The sequence below is a fragment of the Protopterus annectens genome, chromosome 10.part0 (assembly GCF_019279795.1).
Source record: "Protopterus annectens isolate FY-2018-M chromosome 10.part0, PAN1.0, whole genome shotgun sequence".
In the NCBI taxonomy this organism is placed as follows: Eukaryota; Metazoa; Chordata; order Ceratodontiformes; family Protopteridae; genus Protopterus; species Protopterus annectens.
In genome coordinates, this window is record NC_056744.1 from 1,613,998,472 (window position 1) to 1,614,021,822 (window position 23,351).

The following is a 23,351-nucleotide window of genomic DNA, read 5'->3' on the forward strand; positions in this document are numbered from 1 at the left end:
GGAGATAAGCCCAAAGTCTCAATTACTGCAAATCACTCTCTGGTTAGATGACTCTCTCAAGGTCACACAGCAGGTAAATGAAAGTCAAAAAGAGTCAAATCATTTAGAGCACAAAGGCCCTCATCTGCTGAGAGTGCCTCGTCTAACTGAATTACTGTAGCTGTGGGGGATGGCAAGCACAGAGGCCTTCATCTTCTGATAGTGACTTGTCTCACACTATTGCTACACTGTGGGAAATTGGCAGGCTGGGTAAGGTAGGAGGCTATCATCTGCTGATAGCCTGACAGTGACTTATTGTATGACTGTAGCTGTGGGGTTTGGCAGGCTGGGTGGGACACATAGATCCTCATCTGCTGACAGTACATATGTAACTGTATTACGGTGGTGGTGGGGGCAGGCTAGGTGGGACAAATAGATCCAGAGCCTCATCCATTGACAGTATGTATGTAACCATATTACGGTGTGGGGGGGCAGGCTGAGTGGGACACACAGACCCTCATCTGCTGACAGTACATATGTAACTGTATTACTGGGTGGGGAGGCAGGCTTTTTGGGACACACAGACCCTCATCTGCTGACAGTACATATGTAACTGTATTACTGTGGGGGGGGGGCAGGCTGGGTAGGATACACAGACCATCATTTGCTGACAGTACGTACATGTATAACTGTATTACTGTGGGGGGGCAAAGGCTGGGGGGGACACACAGACCCTCATCTGCTGACAGTACATATGTAACTGTATTACTGTAGGGGCAGGCTGGGTGTCACACACAGATCCTCATCTGTTGACAGTACATGTATAACTGTATTACTGTGGGGGGGGGGTCAGGCTGGGTTGGGCACACAGACCCTCATTTGCTGACGGTACATATGTAACTGTATTACTGTGGGGGGTAGGTTGGGTGGGGCACAAAGGCCGTTGTGTGTGGACAGTACATTCCCTGATTGTATGACTGTGGGGGATGGGCAGTATGTGTGCCACAAGCCCTTATCCATCAGTAATACCTCTATATTTGTGTAGTACAGTAGATATGGGGGATGGGCAGGATGGTTATTTAGGCTCTGGCCTGCCTCATCTGCTATGGGTGTCTTCCTTTGTCAGTTACTGTAACTATAATGTATGGGGCAGATTAGTTACACTGGCCACCTTCTTATGACTATGTGGCTCTTAATTATTGTAGCTGGTGGGGGGATAGAAAGGCTGGGTGACACAGATCCTTGTCTACTCGGGTCTACTTCAAAACACTCATAACACTGAAATTCAAAACACTGATTCCATAACATCGAAAACCCAAAACAACAAAAACTCAGAACACTGAAAGTGTGCATAATAACACAGAAAACTACAACCCACATGTAAATAACATCCCTCAACCTATAACAACACCAAAGTAAGAAACATACTTTTTACTACGTTTCTGCAGGGGGCAAGCCCCCCCCGCACCCCCACCCCCCATAAATTAAATATACCAACTCCTAGATCACAGTACAGTGGAAAAAAAGTTAATTTCCTAACTCTTCTGTAACATTATCACCATACAGAATGTAAAGTATGGATGTATTGCTTTCATGGAAGTTAAGTTAGTGTTCTGAGAAGTGCTGGGAGAAGTGAGTAAGGGCAAAAGTATTTATTTTGCCAATCTGTATGTGTTTTTAGGCCATACAGGTAAGTGATTTAGATATTATGTTTACATTCTATATAGTGAACGTGACACAGTGAGGTTAGGAAATTAACTTTTTTCCACTGTAGTGTGATTTTGGAGCGGGTATATTTAATTTACGGGTGGGGGGTTGGGGGCAGAGCCCCCCACATGGAGGGGTGCAGAGGGGCTTGCCCCCCCTGCAGAAACATAGTAAAAAGTGTGTTTGTTAGTTAGGTTTTGTTATAGGTGGAGGAGATGTTATTTACATGTGTGTTGTAGTTTTTAATCTTATGATGCACACTTTCAGTGTTCTGAGTTTTTGTTGTTTTGGGTTTTCAGTGTTTTGAGTTTCAATGTTTTGAAGTAGACCTGTCTGCTCATAGTGTCTTTGTATCTATATTACACTTGCCTTTGGCATGGGAACAAGTTGTATGGGCAGATGCCTTTATCTATCAACAATGTAGATAAAATTGTATTTGTATCTGTGTGTTATAATAAATGCACATGATACATGCATTAGTTGGGTCATAGGCCTTAATTTATCTTTGCCAGTTCTTTGTTTTGATGAGTAGTAACCAGTTCTGAGATAACCTGTCCACTCTGCATCACTATAGTCAACTCTGTAATCCACGCTTTGTCACCAAGTTACTAATATACTTTTGGAAAAGTAATACATTTGCAAATCTATGGTTACTTATAATAACAAAATTCCATTGTGGCGACCCCTAACTGGGAAAAGCCGAAAGAAGAAGATGTAATTAGAACACACAACTCAGCATGCAGTTTAGACCATAGTTTTATTCAACTGAATAAATTATTATATCTCAGAGGTGTGTAAACAGATCCTTGTTTCATGTTGCTTCTTCACTGTAAAAATTCCTTTCCTGAATACCTTTATTCTAGACCTCTTCTGCTTAGAAAAAATTTACTTTATTCAAGACCTGTTCTGCTTCAAGCAACATAACAAGGTAACTGACAGGACATTAGTCTTCTATGCTTAGATACTGTTCTGGGTTTCTTCGGAGCTTCTTCACTTCTTCACATAACTCTTGGAGCTTTAATTTGCTGTCATTGTCAGTTTTGAACATGTTGACTTCATCTACGAAGTAGTGGGGAAGATTCGTCTCAGATAAATAGTCGATGAGGTCATCTACCAACCTTCTGAAGGATGTGTTAAGATCACACCAGAAGTCGGAGTCTGGGTAATTTTCGCATGCCCAAAATAAGATTACCTGTTAAAATAAAGAGAAAATTTAGAGTCAAAAACAGGACATTGTGCTCTTGTTCAGATAAGGAAAAGTACATTAACAAGTGACTTTGCTTGATTATATGGGAGTGCAACAATCTACCAACAAAGGCAGTCGAAGTAGTAATAGTTCAGCTTTTGTTGATTGCTTTTGTCCCACTAAAATGATAATTATTTAATCAGAATACAGCCATAAGGCTCTTTTAGCAGCTTAAATAGTATTGTCAACGTAACTGTATGATATTCTTGAACCAACCCAAATGTATTCATGTTGGATAATACTTGTTTACTTGTTTAAAACCGTGTATAAAATATAAGGATACCCCCCCCCCCAAAAAAAAAACACTGCAAACAAACAGTGTGTGTTGAAAACTATTCATTTTAACTGTTTCTCAGTTTTAATACTACTTTGATACTGATATACTCTTTAAAACCTGGAAAATTACCTTTTTCCAGGAGTAATTGCCAATCCACTTCATTTTTGTCCAATCGTGCTGTAAAATTCATGCCCCCCCCCCCCACTATTCAAAGTTAAATGTTTTAATATAAACGAATTAAATTACCTAAAATTGTCAAATTATAATGATTGACTTCCCATGCCAGGATATGCTCATAAATTTGTTGAAACAGTTTGCAAAAAGCAGATTCGTTTAGAGGCAATGGCATTTTACATTTTTTAATAGTGCATATTCTAATGCATATTTGTTTAAGGTCATTCATTTAAAATTTGAAGTTCAATTAAACTATACAGTTGTAAAAGTCACTATCCAAGTAATATATTTTAAACATTGTGGCTACTCTGACTTCCAAGGTCCATGTATTACTTAACTTCAAATTCATTAAAATGTTCAGTAAATCTGGTTGCCATTTGAAACGGACATGGGACATACATCTTTGCCATCACTGATCTGGACATGCCTTTCACACAAAATTAATTACCAGAAAATAGCTTTCTTTTTCTTAATTGGCATAAAGGACTGGAGTAAGGTGTTGCATGAATGTCCCCCACAAAGACAGGGGGTGCTATAAAATGTCACTCCTGATATGTGTGTTCAGTAAATGACAGCCTAGGTAGGGAAGATCCCCTGCAAAATACATATACGGATGTTTCTAATAGATGCTATTGTATAATACAGAGCTAATAGGGAAAAGGGCGCAGCTAAGCCTGTGAGGATAAACAAATTATACTTAAGGAGTAGACCATGAAAGCTGCCTTTGCTTTTTCAGTCAACAGTCCAGAGGGGGTCTATATTATAGAGACACATCTTTGACTATGTAATCATCGACCCATAAACACCAAAATGCAAAAACTATGAATGGCCAAAACCACAAATTTTTTTCCTAGGGAAAAAAATTGTGGGGCCATACAAACAAGACAAACACTTCAAATGTAATTTAAGTGGGGGCCTTTGCCCCCCACCCCTTCTAACTAAATATGTCAACTCCAAGATCACTCTATGTTGGGGTAAAGGGTAAACTCTGGGAACGGCCAACTGAATTTTTTTCCCTCTGAAAAAATTCACGGTTTTGGCCGTTTGTGGTTTTCGAATTTCAGTGTTTAGGGGTCGATGATTGCATATTCGAAGACGTGTCTCTTCGATTATGTAATATAGACCCTCCAGAGGAACACACTGGCCAAGTCTGTACAGCTGTGCACAACCTAGTCACATGCATTCCAGCTGGGAGTACATCAGGATGTATGATGAAACTTTGGTACCCTGGATCTACAAAACAAACATAAAATAGACAGAATAGTGTTCAAGGTGATCTTTTATTTCTGTGGAATAAAAGACCTAGCTAAAATTATCTCTTGCATATATTACCTAAGATTAAAGCCTTTCCTAATAATTCTTTAAATTATTTTAATTTTTTATTACTTAGAGTGACTTCATTATTATTTGCACATTGCATTTGTTTTGTTGTTCATGGGTTCACAGATGTATACCAGGCTAATGATCTCTAGGACCCTGATAAGCCTGGCCATGCAACCCAAATGTGACCCACAAATTTGACTTATATAGGGGGTAATTTACTGATTGTTTCTGTCCACTAGAGACAGGCATTGTATCATTAGTAAACTTCCAATTACCCATCCATTGGCCCAAGTTACACTTAAATATGGATAGGGAGGAACTCTGTTTCATATGGATGGGGAGCCTGTTCCAGAGAATGGGAATTCCCTGAGTAAAGTATCTATCTTTCCAACTTGTCCTATTTATGTCACAAGCAAAATTAAGTGTTTTAATATAGTAGTTCTGATACTGTTTCTTTTGTGGATGTGAAGAAAGTTTATCAAAACAGGCTCAAGGGATGCCTTATATGCCAGGCCAAGATCACCTCTCAGAAGTCTGTATGATACTGAATAAAGAGACAGGGCTTTGAGGCAATGTGTTTTCTTTTTGTTGGGAACCTTTCATTTCAACAGCCGCATGTGTCTAATCAGGTACACACCGAAGAAGGCATTATACTCTATGTTAGGCCTGATGAGGGCTGAGCGCAGTAGCACGGTGATCTTCCTGGACCGAGATGTCATGCCCTTGCTTATAAGTTGAGTACCATTGAAGGATATTTTTACTAGCTAGGACACATGTTGGTCAAAGGCTACGTCATTATGTACATGAGTTGCCAGACTCCTGATTAGGGAATCAACGTTTAGGGGTGTTTTATTGATGATGTTGTTACCTAGAGTGCCAGACTTTTCCAAAGGTACTATAATACATTTCTTGGTACTGAGTTTTAAGCCATAGCTTTGGCATCAAGCGTTTGCTTGTGTCAGACCTTTCCTTAGGGTGTTCTAATCTTGGGGAGATTCAGTGACTGCTCCTAGTTTACAATCATCTGCAAACTCGGCCAGTTAAAGAACTTTGACATTGACTTTGATATCCAAGACGTAGATGCCTAAGAGGAGTAGGCATAGCACAGAGCTCAGGGGAACTCCACTGCTGACCGGCCTCTTTGTGGAGATGGCCTCACCGATTCAAACCTCCTGGGTCCTATCAGTGAGCTAGCTAGCTATCCAGTGTGTTATAAAGGGGTTTATACCTAATTTCATAAGTTTGTTGACAATGCCTGAGTGGTGTATTGTGTAAAATGCTTTAGCCAGATCTAGGTAGGCAGTATGCACCATTTTCCCCTCATTCATTGTCTTAGTGACCTTTTCAAAGAAGTCTACCCAATTCAGTAGAAATGACCTTCCTCTGACAAAGCCATACTGGGATGGTTCCATTGTCTGGAGATCTCCTGTATCCTTGTTGATAATTTCCATTATAACTTTTTCCATGGCTTTGCAAATAAGACTAGTTAGACTAATGGGTCTGTAGTTTCCAGGATCTATTGAGGGTCCTGACTTATGACGAGGGATGACCGTCACAGTCCTCTATTCATGTGGCACAAAATCTGTTTTAACACTATAGTTAAATAATGACTCCAGACGTCCTAATAAGTCATATTTTAGACTGTTCAGGAAGCATCCTGGGATGTTATCAGGCCCACTGAGGCTGAGTTCTTGGCTTTAGTGAGTGCAGCCAGTACATTTCAGTTTGGAATTTTAGAAGTTTTAAAACTGAACCCTAAGAAGGGAAATTATAAACTTATATTAGAGGAAAAAGAAGTTTGCTGGCAACTGCTATTGAATGCTACAAATTTACCAGGTATTAATGACACTATTTCCATTAAACCTGTTCTGCAGTTGAAAGCATTAGAATATACATAAGGTTATTATATATTGTTTTTTAATTAATTTATTCTTAGGGTAAGGACAAAGCTGTAGTGTGTAATTCATGTTTTTATGATATTTTTTACTAATCAGTTATTAGGACATGATTTTATAAGATATGTCATTGGCTGTTTTTTATTATATAAGGCATGTCTTATTGACTTAAGGAAATTCTGATGAAGGCCATGGTTAGTGGGTGAAAGTGCTTAATTTATTAAAGTGTTTTATAAACCTGAGCAGCATTGCAGTTTTGTGAGTCCGTTGGTGCCCATGGTGTGCTTGTTGTGACATATTCTTGTTTATGTTTCTCTGTCATGATTATTTTATGTATATTATCTGCATTCAGCAATATATTGCTTAAATAACAATTGATTTGTAATTTCAGTTTACAGGAAATATTTATCTCAAATGTTTAACATTTGCACATTGCACATATTGTTTGTTTTTTGTTGAATGTTCTTAACTATGCATTTGTTGAAAATTACACTGTGATTTCTTGGTGGCTTAGGTTGTGGCTGAAATGGGTGTTTAGGGCAACCAATCTACCTGGTTAACAAGCAATAATTAATAAAAATAAATCTGGTCTACCTCAGACCATTTTTAATCATTACCTGGGCTATAAGAACTAGTTTAAATGCAATGCATGTTGAAGTTTTTTTTAGAGTAACTAACTAAACAGTATGTTTTGGAGAGGAGGGAGTAAACCAGAGTACAACTCATGCAGACTAGGGAGAACATACCGACCCCATTCAGACAGTGACTGGAGGTCATGATTGAACCCATCATTCTGAAGCTGTGAAGCAGAAAACTAACCAGTTAGTCACTGCGCTGCAAGTATCCATCCAAAAATGGCAACATTTCTGAGAAACTGGTCTGCATCATTTCACATCCACACTAAACCATCTCCATATTAGTTAAAGGTAGGATATGGCTTATAGGCCAAATCTTTTGGCACAGATGTAAGTCTGCCGTCAGAGAAAAATGGTAAAATAATTGGAGGTGGGATGCAGTTGCTAGCTGAAGGCCAGATTTATTGCACAGAAATACTAACAAGTTGTGGAGGAAGTGGATAGAGGACAAGCAGAAATGCATCAGACAGATGGAAAAGGAAGAGTTTCTTCTCACAAAGCTAAGGAAGAGGATGTATAAATCCAAGCTGACAGAAGAGCTCTGGTTCTTAAAGTACTTTCATTTTACTTGTGTACTGTGTTTTGCATAGTCCTGGCGATTGTCTAAGATATTCTCAGTCTCATAAATAACCTACCCTTAACTGAAGGAGAACGTTTCACAGAATACTTAAATTTGTATGCTTCTGAAAAGAATTCTGATGCTCATGGCCACAACGAAATGTCAACATCACAAGCTGATTCCTTGCCTCTATATGAATGATCTGCATTTGGCATTCACTATCCCTATCTTTGTTTGTAGTTAATTTGCATACATAAATATGACTTGCTGCATTAAATATGTAGAAGAAGATGTTAAGGAAGAAAATACTCCAGTCTAAATCTTACCTTTAGATGATAGGATACCAGCACTTTCCTGAAACGTGATTCCCAGTAATCAATACGAATCTTTTTCAGGATACGCAGGCTGGCTTTTCTGAAGCCACCATCAGCATCAATACCTTCCAGCAGGAATTTTTCAATACGGGAAAAGGAATATCTGAGACAAGAGAGTGAGTTAAAGAGAGATGGACAGACAGAGAGACAAGACAACTAATTTTATTTGTGTTATTGAAATAAATCATTTTCTCAGCAATATTAAAATATTTTGTTGTAATACTTTTGATTTTCTTGATGTATCAGAGAGATGATACAGTAAGAAAATTATTGTACTGATCAAGAGCTAGCAAATTAACATCTCACAGTATTCTCTTTTCTGTACATTTTCATAAAAAAAATTGTACTTCTAATATGCATGCAGTAGTGCTTCTGCAGTGTTTTAGCATCCATTCTTTCGAATACTTTCTTTTTAATGTCCTGAGTAAATGTCTCCAGCCATTCTATGGCCAATAGTTAGAATTCTGTATGTGGTACCTGTGTAACCTTGGTTTCAGAACACATACGGCTGTTGTAGGGTAAACAGCAGTGATGGAGTCAACATCTGGTGACGGTTCTGCTCCTCCAAGAGAGATCTGCTAGTGGAAGCTCATGACATTTATCAAAAATGTCAAAATAGTGATCAATACATGCTCAAAACTAAAGGATCAAAATTAGAAATGAAGACACAAAAACAATTAAAAATATCAGCATGAAATTGTGGAACAGCAGGAATTAGGGAACTGGCCCTTTCCCTTGTATAATGCAATCTCAAAGTTAGTATTTATTATTAGCAATGGGTGGAGGGGTGCAGTGGGGCTTGGTCCCTGAAAAAATATATTTTTTGTTTTTTTTCCTTTTTAATGGCTCCTACTCCAATCTTTTACTTTCAGTCACGTGCCAATCCCTATTTTTGGCATTTCGGTCAAATGTCATCAGTCCCTGCTACTGGCACATGGTGGCCTCCTAGTAAAGGTTGTAGGTCTCATTGTAGCAGCAGTACATTTTCATTTGAAGGGCAAACAATAGCAAAAGGACAGCTCCATATTAACTCTTACATAGTTTAGAAGCACTAAAACTGCCATTATGATTTCCTTGTCAGAGATTTTCTGTTACTGTATTACAGGTATATTAGCTTAACTTATCACAAATTCCTCCTACAGAGATGGAAATGAATGGTGAATCCAGCCTGAGTGAGATACACCATGACCATACACAAGTTTCAGCTGCTAGGTACAGCCACATCATGGACAAATTGAGCGCTATGCATGGTAATGAATCAGGACCCCAGCAGCCATCCCACCATCCCACTATGTGTCTGTCTCTCCCCAGTTACCATAAACAGTATTCAAACCTGCAGTGCACATACTATTTTCTTCTTTACTTTTACAGTTAGCATAGAAAATTGGCTTTCATTTTATTTCAAATTTTACAGAAAAAAAATACTGAAAGCTCTTTTCTAAACAGTACGACTCCCTAGAGCTACTCCAAGTCCACCTAACTGTAGGAAAGACCCCCATGTCATTATTAGCTATAGGTCCTCCACCATGAACTATGAGGGCCACACTGCCTACCTGAACCTACTCAAGTCACTCACTATACAGCCAAACACCTTGGTCATCGGTAATTTTAACTATCCTTCCATTGACTGGGAAACATATATGTGCACATACATGCTCACCCTAAGGTTCCTGGACTTTGTTAACACAAATGCTCTAGAATAGATAGTCTGCATCCCCACAAGGGACTCAAATGTCCTTGACGTAGTACTCACCAACATGGGGGATCTCCACACTACCCCTTGTGTGTTGCCCTCCATGGTAAGGTCAGATCATAAATCAGTCTCATTCGAAGTAACAATTGTATCTGTCCCCGCCCTCAGGAGCAATATGGATAAAAAATTTCTCCAAAGCAAATTATAGCCTCTTAAGTGATGGCATAAATAGTTTCAAACCCCCTACTACCACTGTCAACAATGACTATTATACAGAGGTGTACACAAATGCCCTGGATAAACACCTGTACAAACGTATAGACTCGGCTGTTCCTGAATGAATCAAAACAAGGTCCTTACAAAAAAAATAAGCTACCCTGCTGGACATCTAGCATAAATAAGCTGTACAACAAGAGAAAGAAACTGATGTCTAAGAATGAGAGGGAACTGACTCAGCAGAGGAAGAACACACTCCACAGCTTGAACAACCAAATAAGATATCTGGTAAAGGTCTCTAAAGCTAATTACAAAGCTAAATTAGAATTTCTAGCTAAGGATAACCATAAAGCATTTTTAGCTACATTCAAAATCTAAAAGGGAAGGCCCAGCTTTGTGCCAAATTAGTAGTGGATGGTACCACTCATACTGAACCTGAGGACTTCACTAACCTGCTTGCAGACAGATTTGGTGAAAACTTCACCCCCTGTCCCCATCAGACATACCCCAAAGCATACCTGTCTTAAGTCCTCTACCTAGTATCCCCAAAGAACAAGTCATAACATACTCTCCAAGGACAAAAAAAACACAGCCTCTATGGGACTGGATAACATCCCAGGCTGCTTATTAAATGGTCTAAAACAGGAGCTAGCAGACCTACTTGACACTCTCTCCAACCACAGTCTAAGTACTAGCTTTGTTCCAACAGAGTGCAAAAAAACAGCAATTATCCCCTTGCACAAAGGGGGGGGGGGGTCCATCAACTGATCCAGGGAACTATAGACCCATAAGCCTAACTACCCTTATCTGCAAGCCATGGAGAGAATCATCATGGATCTTATCAATAAAGATGTAGGTGATGTTCAAACTATTGATCTGATCTAATCAGGCTTTCTTAAGAGCAGATCATGCCTATTAAACCTGGTGGAGTTCTTTGAGAATGTCACCCGAGCCCTGGATGATGGCAAAACAGTACATACTGCTTATCTTGACTCAGCCAAGGCCTTTGAAACACTCCCCCACTCAGGTATCATTGAGAAACTCAACTAGCTGGGGATAAACCCATACATCACCAGATGGGTAGTCAACTGGCTCACCGACAGAATGCATACAGTCAAAGTAGGGGATTCTGCCTCTACCAACAGACCTGTTGCCTGTGGTGTTCTACAAGGATCTGTACTGGGACCCCTGCTATTTGGAATTTATTTCTCAGAAGTCCAGGTGAAAACAGATGGTCCAAGGCTTACCAAATTTGTTGATGACTGCAAACTGGGTACAATAATTGAGCCCCCCCCCCTCAACATACTATAAAAGGGGTTTACACAGACAAAGGATTGGTGCCAAAGCCACATACATAATGCAAAAAAAAAAATGGTCATCAACCTCTTAAGCAAAGGAGATGCCCCTGCTAATTACAATATTAGCAATATCCCCCTAAGCTCATACCCTGTGGTGAGAGATTTGGGAACACAGGTTGATAACAACATTAACTTTCATCATCATGTGTTCACAGTGGTAAGGAAAGACTTTTGTGTAGCACATCTCATAAGTAAGGGCATAGCATCCAGGGCTAAGGATGTTATAACTCTCCTATACTCATCCCTCATCAGACCAATAATAGAGTACAGTGCTCCCTTCTGTATGTACCTCACCAGACACCTGCAGCAGCTGGAGAGACTCCAGAGGTTTCTCACCAAGAAAATTCAGGGCCTTTAGCCCTGTCACTGTACTCTGTATCATATAGACTGCTTAGAGGCAACTTGTGCCTGGCCTACACAGCAGTGTCATTCCCTGCCCTAATGGAAATGTTGCACATCCACAAGTCAAATGGGACAAGATTTACCTGCTCTAGGGACGTTAACCTAGTCTACAACATTAACAGGATGTACTGGAGAGACAGAGATTGCCACTGCTCTGAAACAAACTCCCAATTCATGTAAAAAAGAGCTCCACAATGACCCTATTTAAGTGTGACATGGACAACTGGATGGGAGACTGGAAATTTCCCCCGGGGGTGTCACCTATGTTCCTATTGGACAGGGGCAGTTGGTGCTCATCATAGATTCACTCTGCAAATATAGACCTTACAACTTGGTCTGTAAGGGAACAAGGGTATAACATGGTGAGGCTTATAAAAGCCCTGGGGCCAATAGTCTAGTAACCTCCTATGAACCTATGAACAAAACAAACCACTCTCATGCTGAAAACAGACTTAGCATGAAAAACATTAAACTTCTTTTCCCCTTGAAAACCACATTTAGTGAAAATGAATCTGGCAACCAATTAAACTACAAGAGATGTGCTGGGATTCATAATCATGTAGAATATTGTGAAGCAAAAATTAGCAGTTAAGTGAAGAATGCAAGAATTCAGACAACAAATGTGCAATGCATTTGCTAGCACCCTAGGACAGCCATCTGGAATGTCCCCTTTCAGCAGCAGCCAATAAAGTAACTTCTTCAGAGTCACACAGGCGAATGAGGGACTCAAACCCTGTACTATAAGAAGCAGCACTTCACCATTTCATAGCATTACTCATCTGCAATAAGTACTAGACAAACTGTTGTGACCCAAACACTGTGCATTTCACACCTGTGTACCTACAAAGGCTAAATTAAAACTGTTTTCATACTTAAAATATTAACTCTAAACTCATAAACTTCAAGCAGACCAGTTCATTCAAAGCTAAGTAATAAACAATGTCAACAAAACAAGGGAGACTAAAGATCATGGCTCATAATGATGCTCCTATTTACTACAATCAGTTTCCTTTTTTTACACCATACGTGCTCTGATTCATAGGTAGCTATTAGGTTTGAAATCCAGGAGACTATTGAGGAGCCTAGCCCAAATTTCCATTTGCCTCAAAGTACTGCCTAATTAAGTTAATTACACAAGATACAGGGCATAAATATGAAACAAAATCAGAGATGTTCTGTAAAACTAGGGACAGATAATATCAGACTAGTATAAATCACCTAAAAGTTGACAGAATAACAAGTTTTGTATCATTGTGCATTTTATTTATTTATCCCTTGTTATTCAGGTTAGTCACCATAGGCTATTGGCCTCTCCTCATGGAAGTTCCAAGGTGGTATTTACACTATTAGGGGAAATCTGGACTAGTAATCAGGGAACTTCCCCTACTCATCATTGTTGTGAGTGGGACACATTTTGGAGGAGCACTTCCTGTTTCCATTCCAGGTGTGGAGGTGCCCCAGAGAAACAGGGAGGCAGATGGAGAGAGTGAAGGAGATGATGTAGTAGTGAAAGAGATGAAGGAGAAACCAAATATCGAGACTGGAGAATGTATGGAGGATTCTGCAGAAATGTTTCAAAGAAATCTGTTTGATGGATATCACTCAGCAAATGATGGATGTATAATTACAACCCTCTAGGCAGGAGGGTTGCTAGATGATTTACTTAAAGAAATGGTGGTGCTGAGTGAGCCAGAAAATGAAGAAGATGTTTCCTGCCTGGACATTATGGAGAAAATAGGAAAGGAAGATGCAGAGACAATCCTGAAGAATAGTGGTGAAATGGAAAAGATAGAGAAAGTAAAAAAAAAAGGCAAACGTAGAGTAGCAGAAAAGAAGGCAGAAGGAAATGAAAAACAGAGGTATGTGGTAAGGATTCAAAGCAAATAAGACAAAGAAATGGACAGATATGAAGTTTGGGCCAATTGAAACGCTCTTTTGGGTATTAAAGCACATGAGATAAGAGCATGTATTCCTTATTAACAAAGACACATTTTGTGAAATTATATACAAGACTATGTTTTCAATGGAAAATTTTCTTGGAGAAAATGAAAAAAAGAAAGACTGTTACTCATGGAATCTTTATGAGGTAAAACATTTAACAGGGAAGCAAAAATGAAGATTCATATACAATTTAGAACAGAGGTAGAAAAAGAGATTTTGAAAGGATATTTGAAAGTTATATGTAAAGAAGTATTGGACATTGCAAAATTTTATGACAAAAGGGGTTTATGTACTGGTGGGTGGGTGGGATTGTAATACTGTGTTAAAATAGAAAGAGAAAAACATATATACATATACCAAGCATGATAAATGTGGAGGAGAAAGGGGTGTTGTAAAATACTGGGGACAACCCAAAACATGTTTTTTTTTTAATTATTTTTATGGAAAAAAGGACATTTGATAAGTAACTGTGACAAAAGAAAATGCTATATTTGTGGGGAAATGGGACATGATGCAAAAAATGTGAATTGAAATGTTATAAATGTAACAAAATTGGACATTTATGGATGGATTGCAAAAATGAAAATAACAGTAAGGAAAAAGAAACTGAAGAAAATGAACAGAGAGAAGAAATTTTAGAAGAAGTAGAAATAGAAGAAAACTGGATGGGAAAAAGTAATAAAGAGGCCATAGAAGAATGTTCTGAAATAAGTGACGAAGAAGACATAAACTGGCAGGTGGTAAAAGGGGAAAAAGAATTCTATTGGTACATGGGTAAACAACAGAAAAAGAAAATTTAAAGGGATAAGTACAAAAGAAAAAAAAAGAAAGGAAACGGATGAAAAAGAATGTATACAGCTAAAAATTGAAGCTTGGTATAATGGTTAAGGTGTTTGGCATGCACAAGGTCCAGTGTTTAATTCTCACCTTTGTGAAGAAAATTAGTTAAGCTTAGACTGGCCTATTAAGAAAGCTATCCAAATATGGGCTTTCTGTAAATGTGAACAGTATGAAGAATTTACTAAGAAGACTAGGGATTTTGGAGTGGTGTAATACATGTGATGTGGATGTAATCATATTAGAAGTCACAAGCTTTTTAACAAATAAAGTAAGATTACAAATAGAGATACTAGGGAGAGGAAAGATAATCTGGAATGTGGGGAATAGGAGATTTTATTGAATAGCTGTATTCTGTAGAAATACATTAAAGATATTAGATGCAACTTTAGCAAAAATGGGAAGATTAACCATTGTAGATTTAAAATGTAAAAAACAGGTCTAAGGAATTACAACACTGCATGCTTTATAACATTGTATGCTTATACTAACTGTAAAGAAGGGGACATCTTATTTCATCAGATGTTAGACTATGTAGTGATAAATATGAATATTATAATAACAAGATACTTTAATTGTGATTTAAGAGGCAAGTGTAAAAAGAAAAGAAATGATATAAGATAACTGTTAAGAAGTTATAAGATGTGGTAAGTTAGAACTTCGGGAAAAATCATGGACTTACAAAAGGGGTATGTATAGAACTGAAATAGATTATTTTATAATATCAGAAGGTTTAGTAATAGGAGAAGGGGAGGTACTTGAAACATGATTTTCTGATCATCTTGCAATATGGCTAGAGATAAAGGAAAAGAAATATATAAAAATAGGCAACAGAATAAAAAGAATAAATGAGAAAGCATGGAATGAATAAGGAAAGAGACTAGTAATACATTTAAGGAAAGATCATAGTACTATGAGAACATTTTATAAAAAACTGATTTGAATGGAGGGTGATATTTAAAAAAACATAAAAATGTTTTTTTTTACAGTGGCAATATGATGTAAGAAAAGTAGAAAAAGAAAAATATAAAAGAACATATAGCAATGTATTGGAAAATTTAGAACGTAATGATAGAAAGTACTTTGATAAAGAAAAATAATTATGAAATAAATTAAGAAAAAGTACAAGAACTGTTATATGAGCAAAGATATTTTACAAGGAAAAATAGAAGGCGCATCAAGTTACTTAAGGAGATTAGTAACGGAAGCTGGTAATGCAATGATAGAAATAAAAATGTAAAAGGAGAAATAAAAAGAACTCAGGAAAATATTATGAATAATGTAGTACAATATGTACAAGAAATGTTTAAAGAAAAAAGAAGGCAGTGAAAAAAACATGGAAAGTAAAAAAAATAATAGAAAAAGAAACTAAAGCGTTGGAAAAGGAGATTTCTTTAAATGAGCTAAATAGAGTAGTAAATATAGATTTGGCTGCAGGCTCAGATGGAATAGGGTATGAAATGTATAAAATGTAAGGGATTGGCAAAAAAAAATGTATGTATGTATGTGTATATATATATATATATATATATATATATATATATATATATATATATATATATATATATATATATATATATATATAAGATTTTGAATGAATGGATAAATTAAGGTTTTTATGTAAAAGAATTATGTAGTGAAATACTTACATTCATATGGAAGATAGAAAAGAACTGAAAAAATGGAGACCAATAGTATTGAATAATAAAATTATAAGATCTTCATGAAAATAATACAAACAAGATTTAAAATTAAATGGGAAATATGGAAGACAGCATATATAGTATAAAGGGGAAGGGTTGTCAAGAAGTATTAATGGTAGTTAGAGAAATTGTGGATGATATTATAAACTGAAAATAAGAAGTGAAAATCATGATAGGAAGTCTTAATAAGGTATTTGACACAATTGGACATGAAATCTTATGGGTAATAATGAAAGAATATAATATAAGTGAGAAAGTTAGGAAATTATGTATGTCAGCATATAGTAGTAGTAATAAAGTAAAAATATTTGTAAATGGCTGGTTAAGCCAAGAGGTACATATGAAAAGTGGTATAAGATAGGGATATAATATGATTTTTTTGTTTAATGTTACCTTATTTGTTATCTTGTTAATTTCATTGTTCTATCTTGGAGCTTATCTCCCCGGGCCTCTACTGAAAATGGACATGTATCCAGTTAGACTAGCCCGGTCATCAAATGTAAAATAAAATAATATAATAAAATAATAACAAATGTCTAATAAGTGGTATACACTTTGCATTAGTTATGAATGTGATAGCATGTAAAATAAGTTACAAAATGAAGGAGGCAGGGTATATAACACCTGAAGGGTTAAGAGTAAAGGTTTAGAGGTATAGTAAAGACTGGGGTATATATTTTATAATGAATGAAATTCCTGTGTTAGATATAAAATTTGGGAATAGAGATGTAAGTAGAATTGAATGGGAAAAACAATAGAATAAATAAATCAAACATGTCTTTTCTGGAGAACATATACATTATCATTCAGAAGTGGGCTTATTTGATAAACTCAGTACTGATGGGAAAAATAACATAAGTTTATTTATTCTGCCAACAGTATTTGTAAAGGAATTACTACAGATATTTTTTTTTCATTTATATGTAGTTCTAGATTAAACCCATTAAAAAGAGAAGTTTTGTATGTAAATAAAGAAGACAGAGGTTTAGGGTTAAGTAACTCAGTGGTATATGCTGCTTCATTAAATTTGTACAAAGTGCTATAGTGGATAAATGACAAAGATGAGAGATTAGTATTAAAACTATATAAATAAGTATGATAAAGTATGGGGTATGGTAAAAAAAGAGGGAAAGAGAAAAAAAGAGTGTATAAATGAAATAAAATGTTATCAAGAAAAATATTTTTGAGGAAAATAAAACCTGATGGCATAGAAAAAGATAGAAAAGTATGGTATAAGAATGTAATGATAAAACATTACTATGCAAAACCATGGAAAAATCTAATGGATGAAAAAAATAAATCTATAAAAATAAGAAACAAATGGTGTAATCAAAAAGTAGAATATCAAGAATTTGTGGAGACTGGTAATAGATAATTGGCAGTAAAAGGAAATATGCCATATAAAAGGAAAAGTAATAGAATATGTTTACATGATCAAGAAGAAGAAACTATGGAATGTGTGTTTTTGAAATGTAAAAGAGTAAAAAAATTATGGGGTAAACTATACAAAGAAGATTTTTTGAAGATATTAAACAAGTGGATAAAATAAATATGGATATGATTAAATATGGATATTACAAGAATAGAAGTAAAGAAGATGTTAAAAGAATCGATACAAATTTATTTATGTTATATGGGTTATACAGAATGAAAGAATAAATGAAATTATGTTTAATGGTAAATGGATTTTAGCAACAATATTAAGTAAAATCAGATGGTGGTTATGGATAAAGGAGTGATGGTTTAATAAGGCTGAAAATTTAGCATGATTGTTTAAGAAATTATGAATATGTGTAAAAAGATTATATTTGTGCATATGTAAATATGTAAATATTTTATAAATAAGAGTTATTTTTGTATATAAATAAAGGACCCTTACTCTTTTTGGTAGATGCCATGAGATCTTTTACACCAACTTGAGCTATGACCAATTCATGCAGTTGGGACCCAGTTTAACATCTCATCCAAAAGATTACACACTCAGAAGTGCAACATCCCTTATGTTGCATTGCAATGTTAGCAATCAACATACTTGGCCATGGGATCTTTTACACCACCCTGAGCTACCACCATTCCATGCAAATGGGACCCAGTTTAACATCTTGTCCAAAGGATAACATATTCAGGGGTGCCACATCCCTTATGTTGCATTGCAATGTCAGCAATCAACATACTTGGTCTGGGACGAGAACCCACAACCTCCTACAATAAAAAAGACAAGTGTACTACTTGTTGCACCACTAACACTGACTATCAACAACAAAACTGTGAAGCCATACTTCTCAACTGTCCTTGATTTTTTTCAGAGACATCCATGATTTTGACTCAAATCTTAACTCAGTCCCTCTTAATCTCTCCTAAAACTGGTGTCTTTTGGATAAAAGGCGATGAATTACACTTAATAAATAATGACAATAATTAGAATTATATACTTCTTTTACTTCAGAAAATGCATATTAATTCACGTTCTCTTATTCTGTCAGTCTCAAGTTAATAGTACTCATATTTTAAGTATCTCTGATTATTTCTGGATATGTCCCTGATTCGTTTGAAATTTGCCCCTGATTATTTGACAGCTATGTATGAAACTCTATGACTGACATTGACAGACTGCAATCCTCAGTAATTAAAAAAAAAGAAAAAGAAAAAAAAAATATTAAAAGAGACCTGGAAGTTGATGTGGGGGATTAAGGCTCTTCCCCCCCACAATGATTAAGGGTCAGGTTTGACTCTGAGCCAAGTCATTTAACTAGACAGTGCCCCTAAATGGAGCATTTCACAGACACACATTCTACTCACCTGCTTGAGAAAGTGTTTCTCTCCATTCTAATTCTACCTGCATTCATTTTCAGAAATTATGTCTTTCCACTAATCTTCCAAGTTGTGTCTCTGCACTTGTTTTTGGAAAATCTTCACTACTATCTGCTGTCTGTAATCATCCATCTGTCTGTTAATCATATGTCCTGCACCTATTGTCTGAGTCTGTCTTGTGCATTCCTGATGCTACTCTGGGTTGAATGTCCTGGTGATTTCCTAAATTAGAGGATTTACTTCTTGAGGACTGAACTGGAGCATTCATTCTTATTCTTTGTTATAGCAGAGAGTATTTATTTCCTGATGGTGAGTGAACTGGACTATTCATTCTTATTTGCTGTTAAAGTGGAGCATTTTTTATTAATTAAAGCCAGGTCTGACCCCCTTCCAGTACCAGGCCCTAGGCAGTTATATAGGTTGCCTAGTGCTGGATTCATTTCTGTTGCTAGGCCAGCGCCATGGCTTAGAGAAACAGAGCCCTGACTATGGCCCATGCAACTTGGGTTTTATAAGTAGCTTGGTATCTGAAACTGGCAGGGAAGGACAGGTACGCCTGTCCTGGGAGAGCTGGATGGGAGAAGCAGACATCCAGGTCAAACAAAGTATTTTGATTTCCCTGTTGGAGACAGGGGAATGACTAATAAATGCTGCCAAGGGTGAGTGGAGAATCCTTGGAACATTGCTGGCCACACACAGTGGGGTAAGGATTAAAAAATAAGACCTCACCCAGAAGTAGTATGACTCTGTCACAGGATGCCCGAGTCTTTCACTGGTCCCAACCCAATCCAAAATCCAGGGGAGTTAAAAATGGATAGGTAGACCCAAGAGAGGAGAAAAGGTACTGGACTCATTTGATAGCTCTGTGGAGGAAAGATAGGACAAAATATAAAGAAGGTTTAGAGCTGTTGATGCATTGTTTGTTCAAAGAGGGAAAAGGAAATTATGACTTGAAAATTTCCCAAACACTGTCATTAACAGCAACACAGCCAGCCAAAGAGGTTGTCACCTGGGTTGCTGCATTTCCTAAATGCAAACAAAAAAGCTCATGAGTCCAGAATCCAAGGATGGAGTCCTGTAGATTTGAAGCTCATGTAAAGTATCAGACCCTCTTCTCTATATAGTTCATTATATTGTGTTTGTGAATGTACAGGTACAGCCATTAAGACATGCCTAACAGGCATCATCCACAAGATACCATCTCATAGTGCACATACAGCCATGCTGCTCCTACTGCACTCAGTTGCTATGATGCTAGGGACTTCAGTAGAAATAAAAACAGGCCTTATCTATTGTCATGACAACCAGAAGCTAGCAGAGGAGTGGTGCTTTATGGGATGAATGCCTATGATATGTTATATGATGAAATTTAAGAGCAAACATTGTTCTTCTTTTGCATTTTCTACTCTCATCTCACCATTATACACTTTATAATTGACAAACATCATGATACTTCCATCCTTAACTTAAGACTAAAAATCAAATTAATTTAGAAGTAAATCATTCTTCCTAACTCAGGATCTGTGGCATAGAGGGAAAAAGCACACAATACAGCACAGACAACCAAGCTTGATTAGTCACTCTTGTGCTGGAGTAGCTGGGCGGGGGGTGATCGGAGTGATTTGCTGATGCCAACTGACCCATTCCTGGGAGGAGGGAGAAGTGGCTTCTGGTCCACTACTGTAAGTACCACCATTCCAATAAATACGTGCTACACCAAAATGGTCAGGACAAAGGACATGGGCTTGGTGAATCTATGTAAGTGATGGTTTCTTTCATTAGCAGTTGCTGGAAGCATCACAAACACACACACACACACACACACACACACACACACACACACACACACACACACACACACACACACACACACACACACACACGCACACACACACACAAATACACAAGAAGGCTGTAGGATGGTCTGAAATGATGAACAAGATCAAGGACGGCTGGGTCCTTAATGGCATGGAATGTGAGACATGGATCGCTGTGTAGGAGTCTATAACATACTAAGTGTAGATGACAAGGAATGTGAGACATAGATCTCTGTGTGGGAGTCTATAGCATACTAAGTATAGATGGCAGGGAATGCGAGACATAGATCTCTATGTAGGAGACTGTAACATACTAAGTACAGGGACAAGGAATGCGAGACATAGATCTCTGTGTGGGAATCTATAGCATACTAAGTATAGATGGCAAGAAATGAGAGACATAGATCTCTGTGTGGGAGTCTATAGTACACTAAGTATAGATGGCAAGGAATGCGAGACATGAATCTCTGTGTAGGCATGTATAGCATATTAAATATAGGGACAAGGAATGTGAGACATAGATCTCTGTGTAGGAGTCTTTAGCATACTAAATATAGGGACAAGCAATGTGAGACCTAGATCTCTGTGTGGGAGTCTATAGTATATAAGTGCAGATGGCAAGGAATGTGAGACATAGATCTGTATGTAGACGTCTATAGCACACTAAGTACCGGGCCAAGGCTTCATGTCTTTAGACCACTAGAAAACAATAGTGCCCTTTGGAACATTTCACTTTGTGGTCGGTCCAATCAGCAGAATACAAAGGAATAATAACTTCTTATGACTTGAATGAGATGCCCTTATGTACTAAAATAGATAAGACTTCCAAACCACTGAAGCTACATGGTGGTCAAAGAAATGGGAGTAATTCAACCAAGATGCCAAGATCCCTGACATCTAAGTTTGTTTGAAGAATGGCATTGGTTATACCGCATTATGAGAGTTACTTAACAAATATGACAATATTGCTCTTTGTTGCCTCTAATTTAAGCTCTTTTTCAGTACAGCATTGGTTTGTTAAGGATGAGCTCTAAATGTGAGGATTCCATATCCAGGAAGATCAGACAATCACACTCAGCTTTTAGTCACTGGCAAACTTCGTTAACCACTACAGATTAGTGAGCAGGGACATATATGTCAAAAAGGAGGGGTTTCATCACTGAGCCCTGCGATACACTGTTAATTAACTTTTAAATATCTATGGTTGCATCTGCCACCTTGACTATGTTACTTTTATCTTTTAAATAGTTTTTTATCCACTTTACCATATACTGGTCTATACTGAGATCTCTTAGTTTATTTACAATACCAACATAAAGGATGGTGTTGAATGCCTTGGCCAGATGCAGATACACCGTGGGGTCTGAGTGAACACTATCCACTGACTCTGTACCCTTCTTGAAGAACTTAATTAAATTAAGTAGACACAACTTCGCCTTGACAAATGAAAACTGTTGAAGGTCTATAGGCGTTTGGGATTTTTAATACTGTACATAATGAAGTCAGATATCATGCATTCTATGGCTTAGGAAATTAAGTTGGTTAGGCTGATGGGCCTGTAGTTCCCGAGTCTGTGGTAGGGCCCACCACCCTTATGAAGGGACCTTTTTCTATATTTCAGGAACATAACCCTGGTGATCACTCCAGTGGCTCTACTCGACAGAGACACTAGGAACTAAGGTTGGGTGGCACGATGCCAGGGTAATCCTATGGGCTAGGCTTGTAAAGGGTCCAGGGCCATTAGCCTAGTACACACCTATGAACCTATGAACCTATAACCTATGGCTAAGCACACACCACATAAATGTGACTGATGTGTTGTCTTATGAGCAGTTCTCTCTGTATTTTTCGCTGTATTCAACGAATTTATGCACACTTGTTTATTTCTGTGAATTTTACCGGATTGTTAGGTCACTTTATGTTTTATAGTATTTTAGGGGGTTAACCAGTTAGTAATGAATGCAGCTGTAGCATCCATTTTGTTTTTCACTAATGCAGTTTTTAACTGGCTGTTTCTTGTGTTTAATGAGGTAATGATAGTTCTAGAATTTTTAAAGGCTACATTGTCTCTGTTACTGTTTATCTGTTAAATAGGATGCACAGAGAACATCTTGTCACCATTAATAATGACAAATATTTCAAATGTTGCATCTAATGTTGAACTTTCTCTGAATGTAAAGTTTTGTTTTCTCTGACAGGAATGTACTGACCTTTGTACCTTCTATAATATGGTTGGACTACTTTTCTCTTCTCTTCTCTTCTCTTCTCTTCTCTTCTCTTCTCTTCTCTTCTCTTCTCTTCTCTCCTCTCGTCTCCTCTCCTCTCGTCTCCTCTCTTCTCTTCTCTTCTCTTCTCTTCTCTTCTCTTCTCTCCTCATCTCTTCTCTTCTTCTCTTGTCTTCTCT

The 23,351-nt window shown here is 37.3% G+C and overlaps 1 protein-coding gene across 1 annotated transcript in view; it reads right to left on the reverse strand.

Moving 5' to 3' along the window:
- Nucleotides 1-2,434: 2,434 nt before the first annotated feature.
- Nucleotides 2,435-23,351, reverse strand: part of LOC122814353 (protein mab-21-like 3) — a 129,271-nt gene continuing 108,354 nt past the window's right edge. Inside the window, exons 4-5 of the mRNA XM_044086938.1 lie at nt 8,122-8,272; nt 2,435-2,878 (exon numbers count right to left, since the gene is read on the reverse strand). Coding sequence (XP_043942873.1) covers nt 2,630-2,878; nt 8,122-8,272 — 400 coding nt within the window. The 3' untranslated portion in view covers nt 2,435-2,629. The remainder of the gene's footprint in view (nt 2,879-8,121; nt 8,273-23,351) is intronic.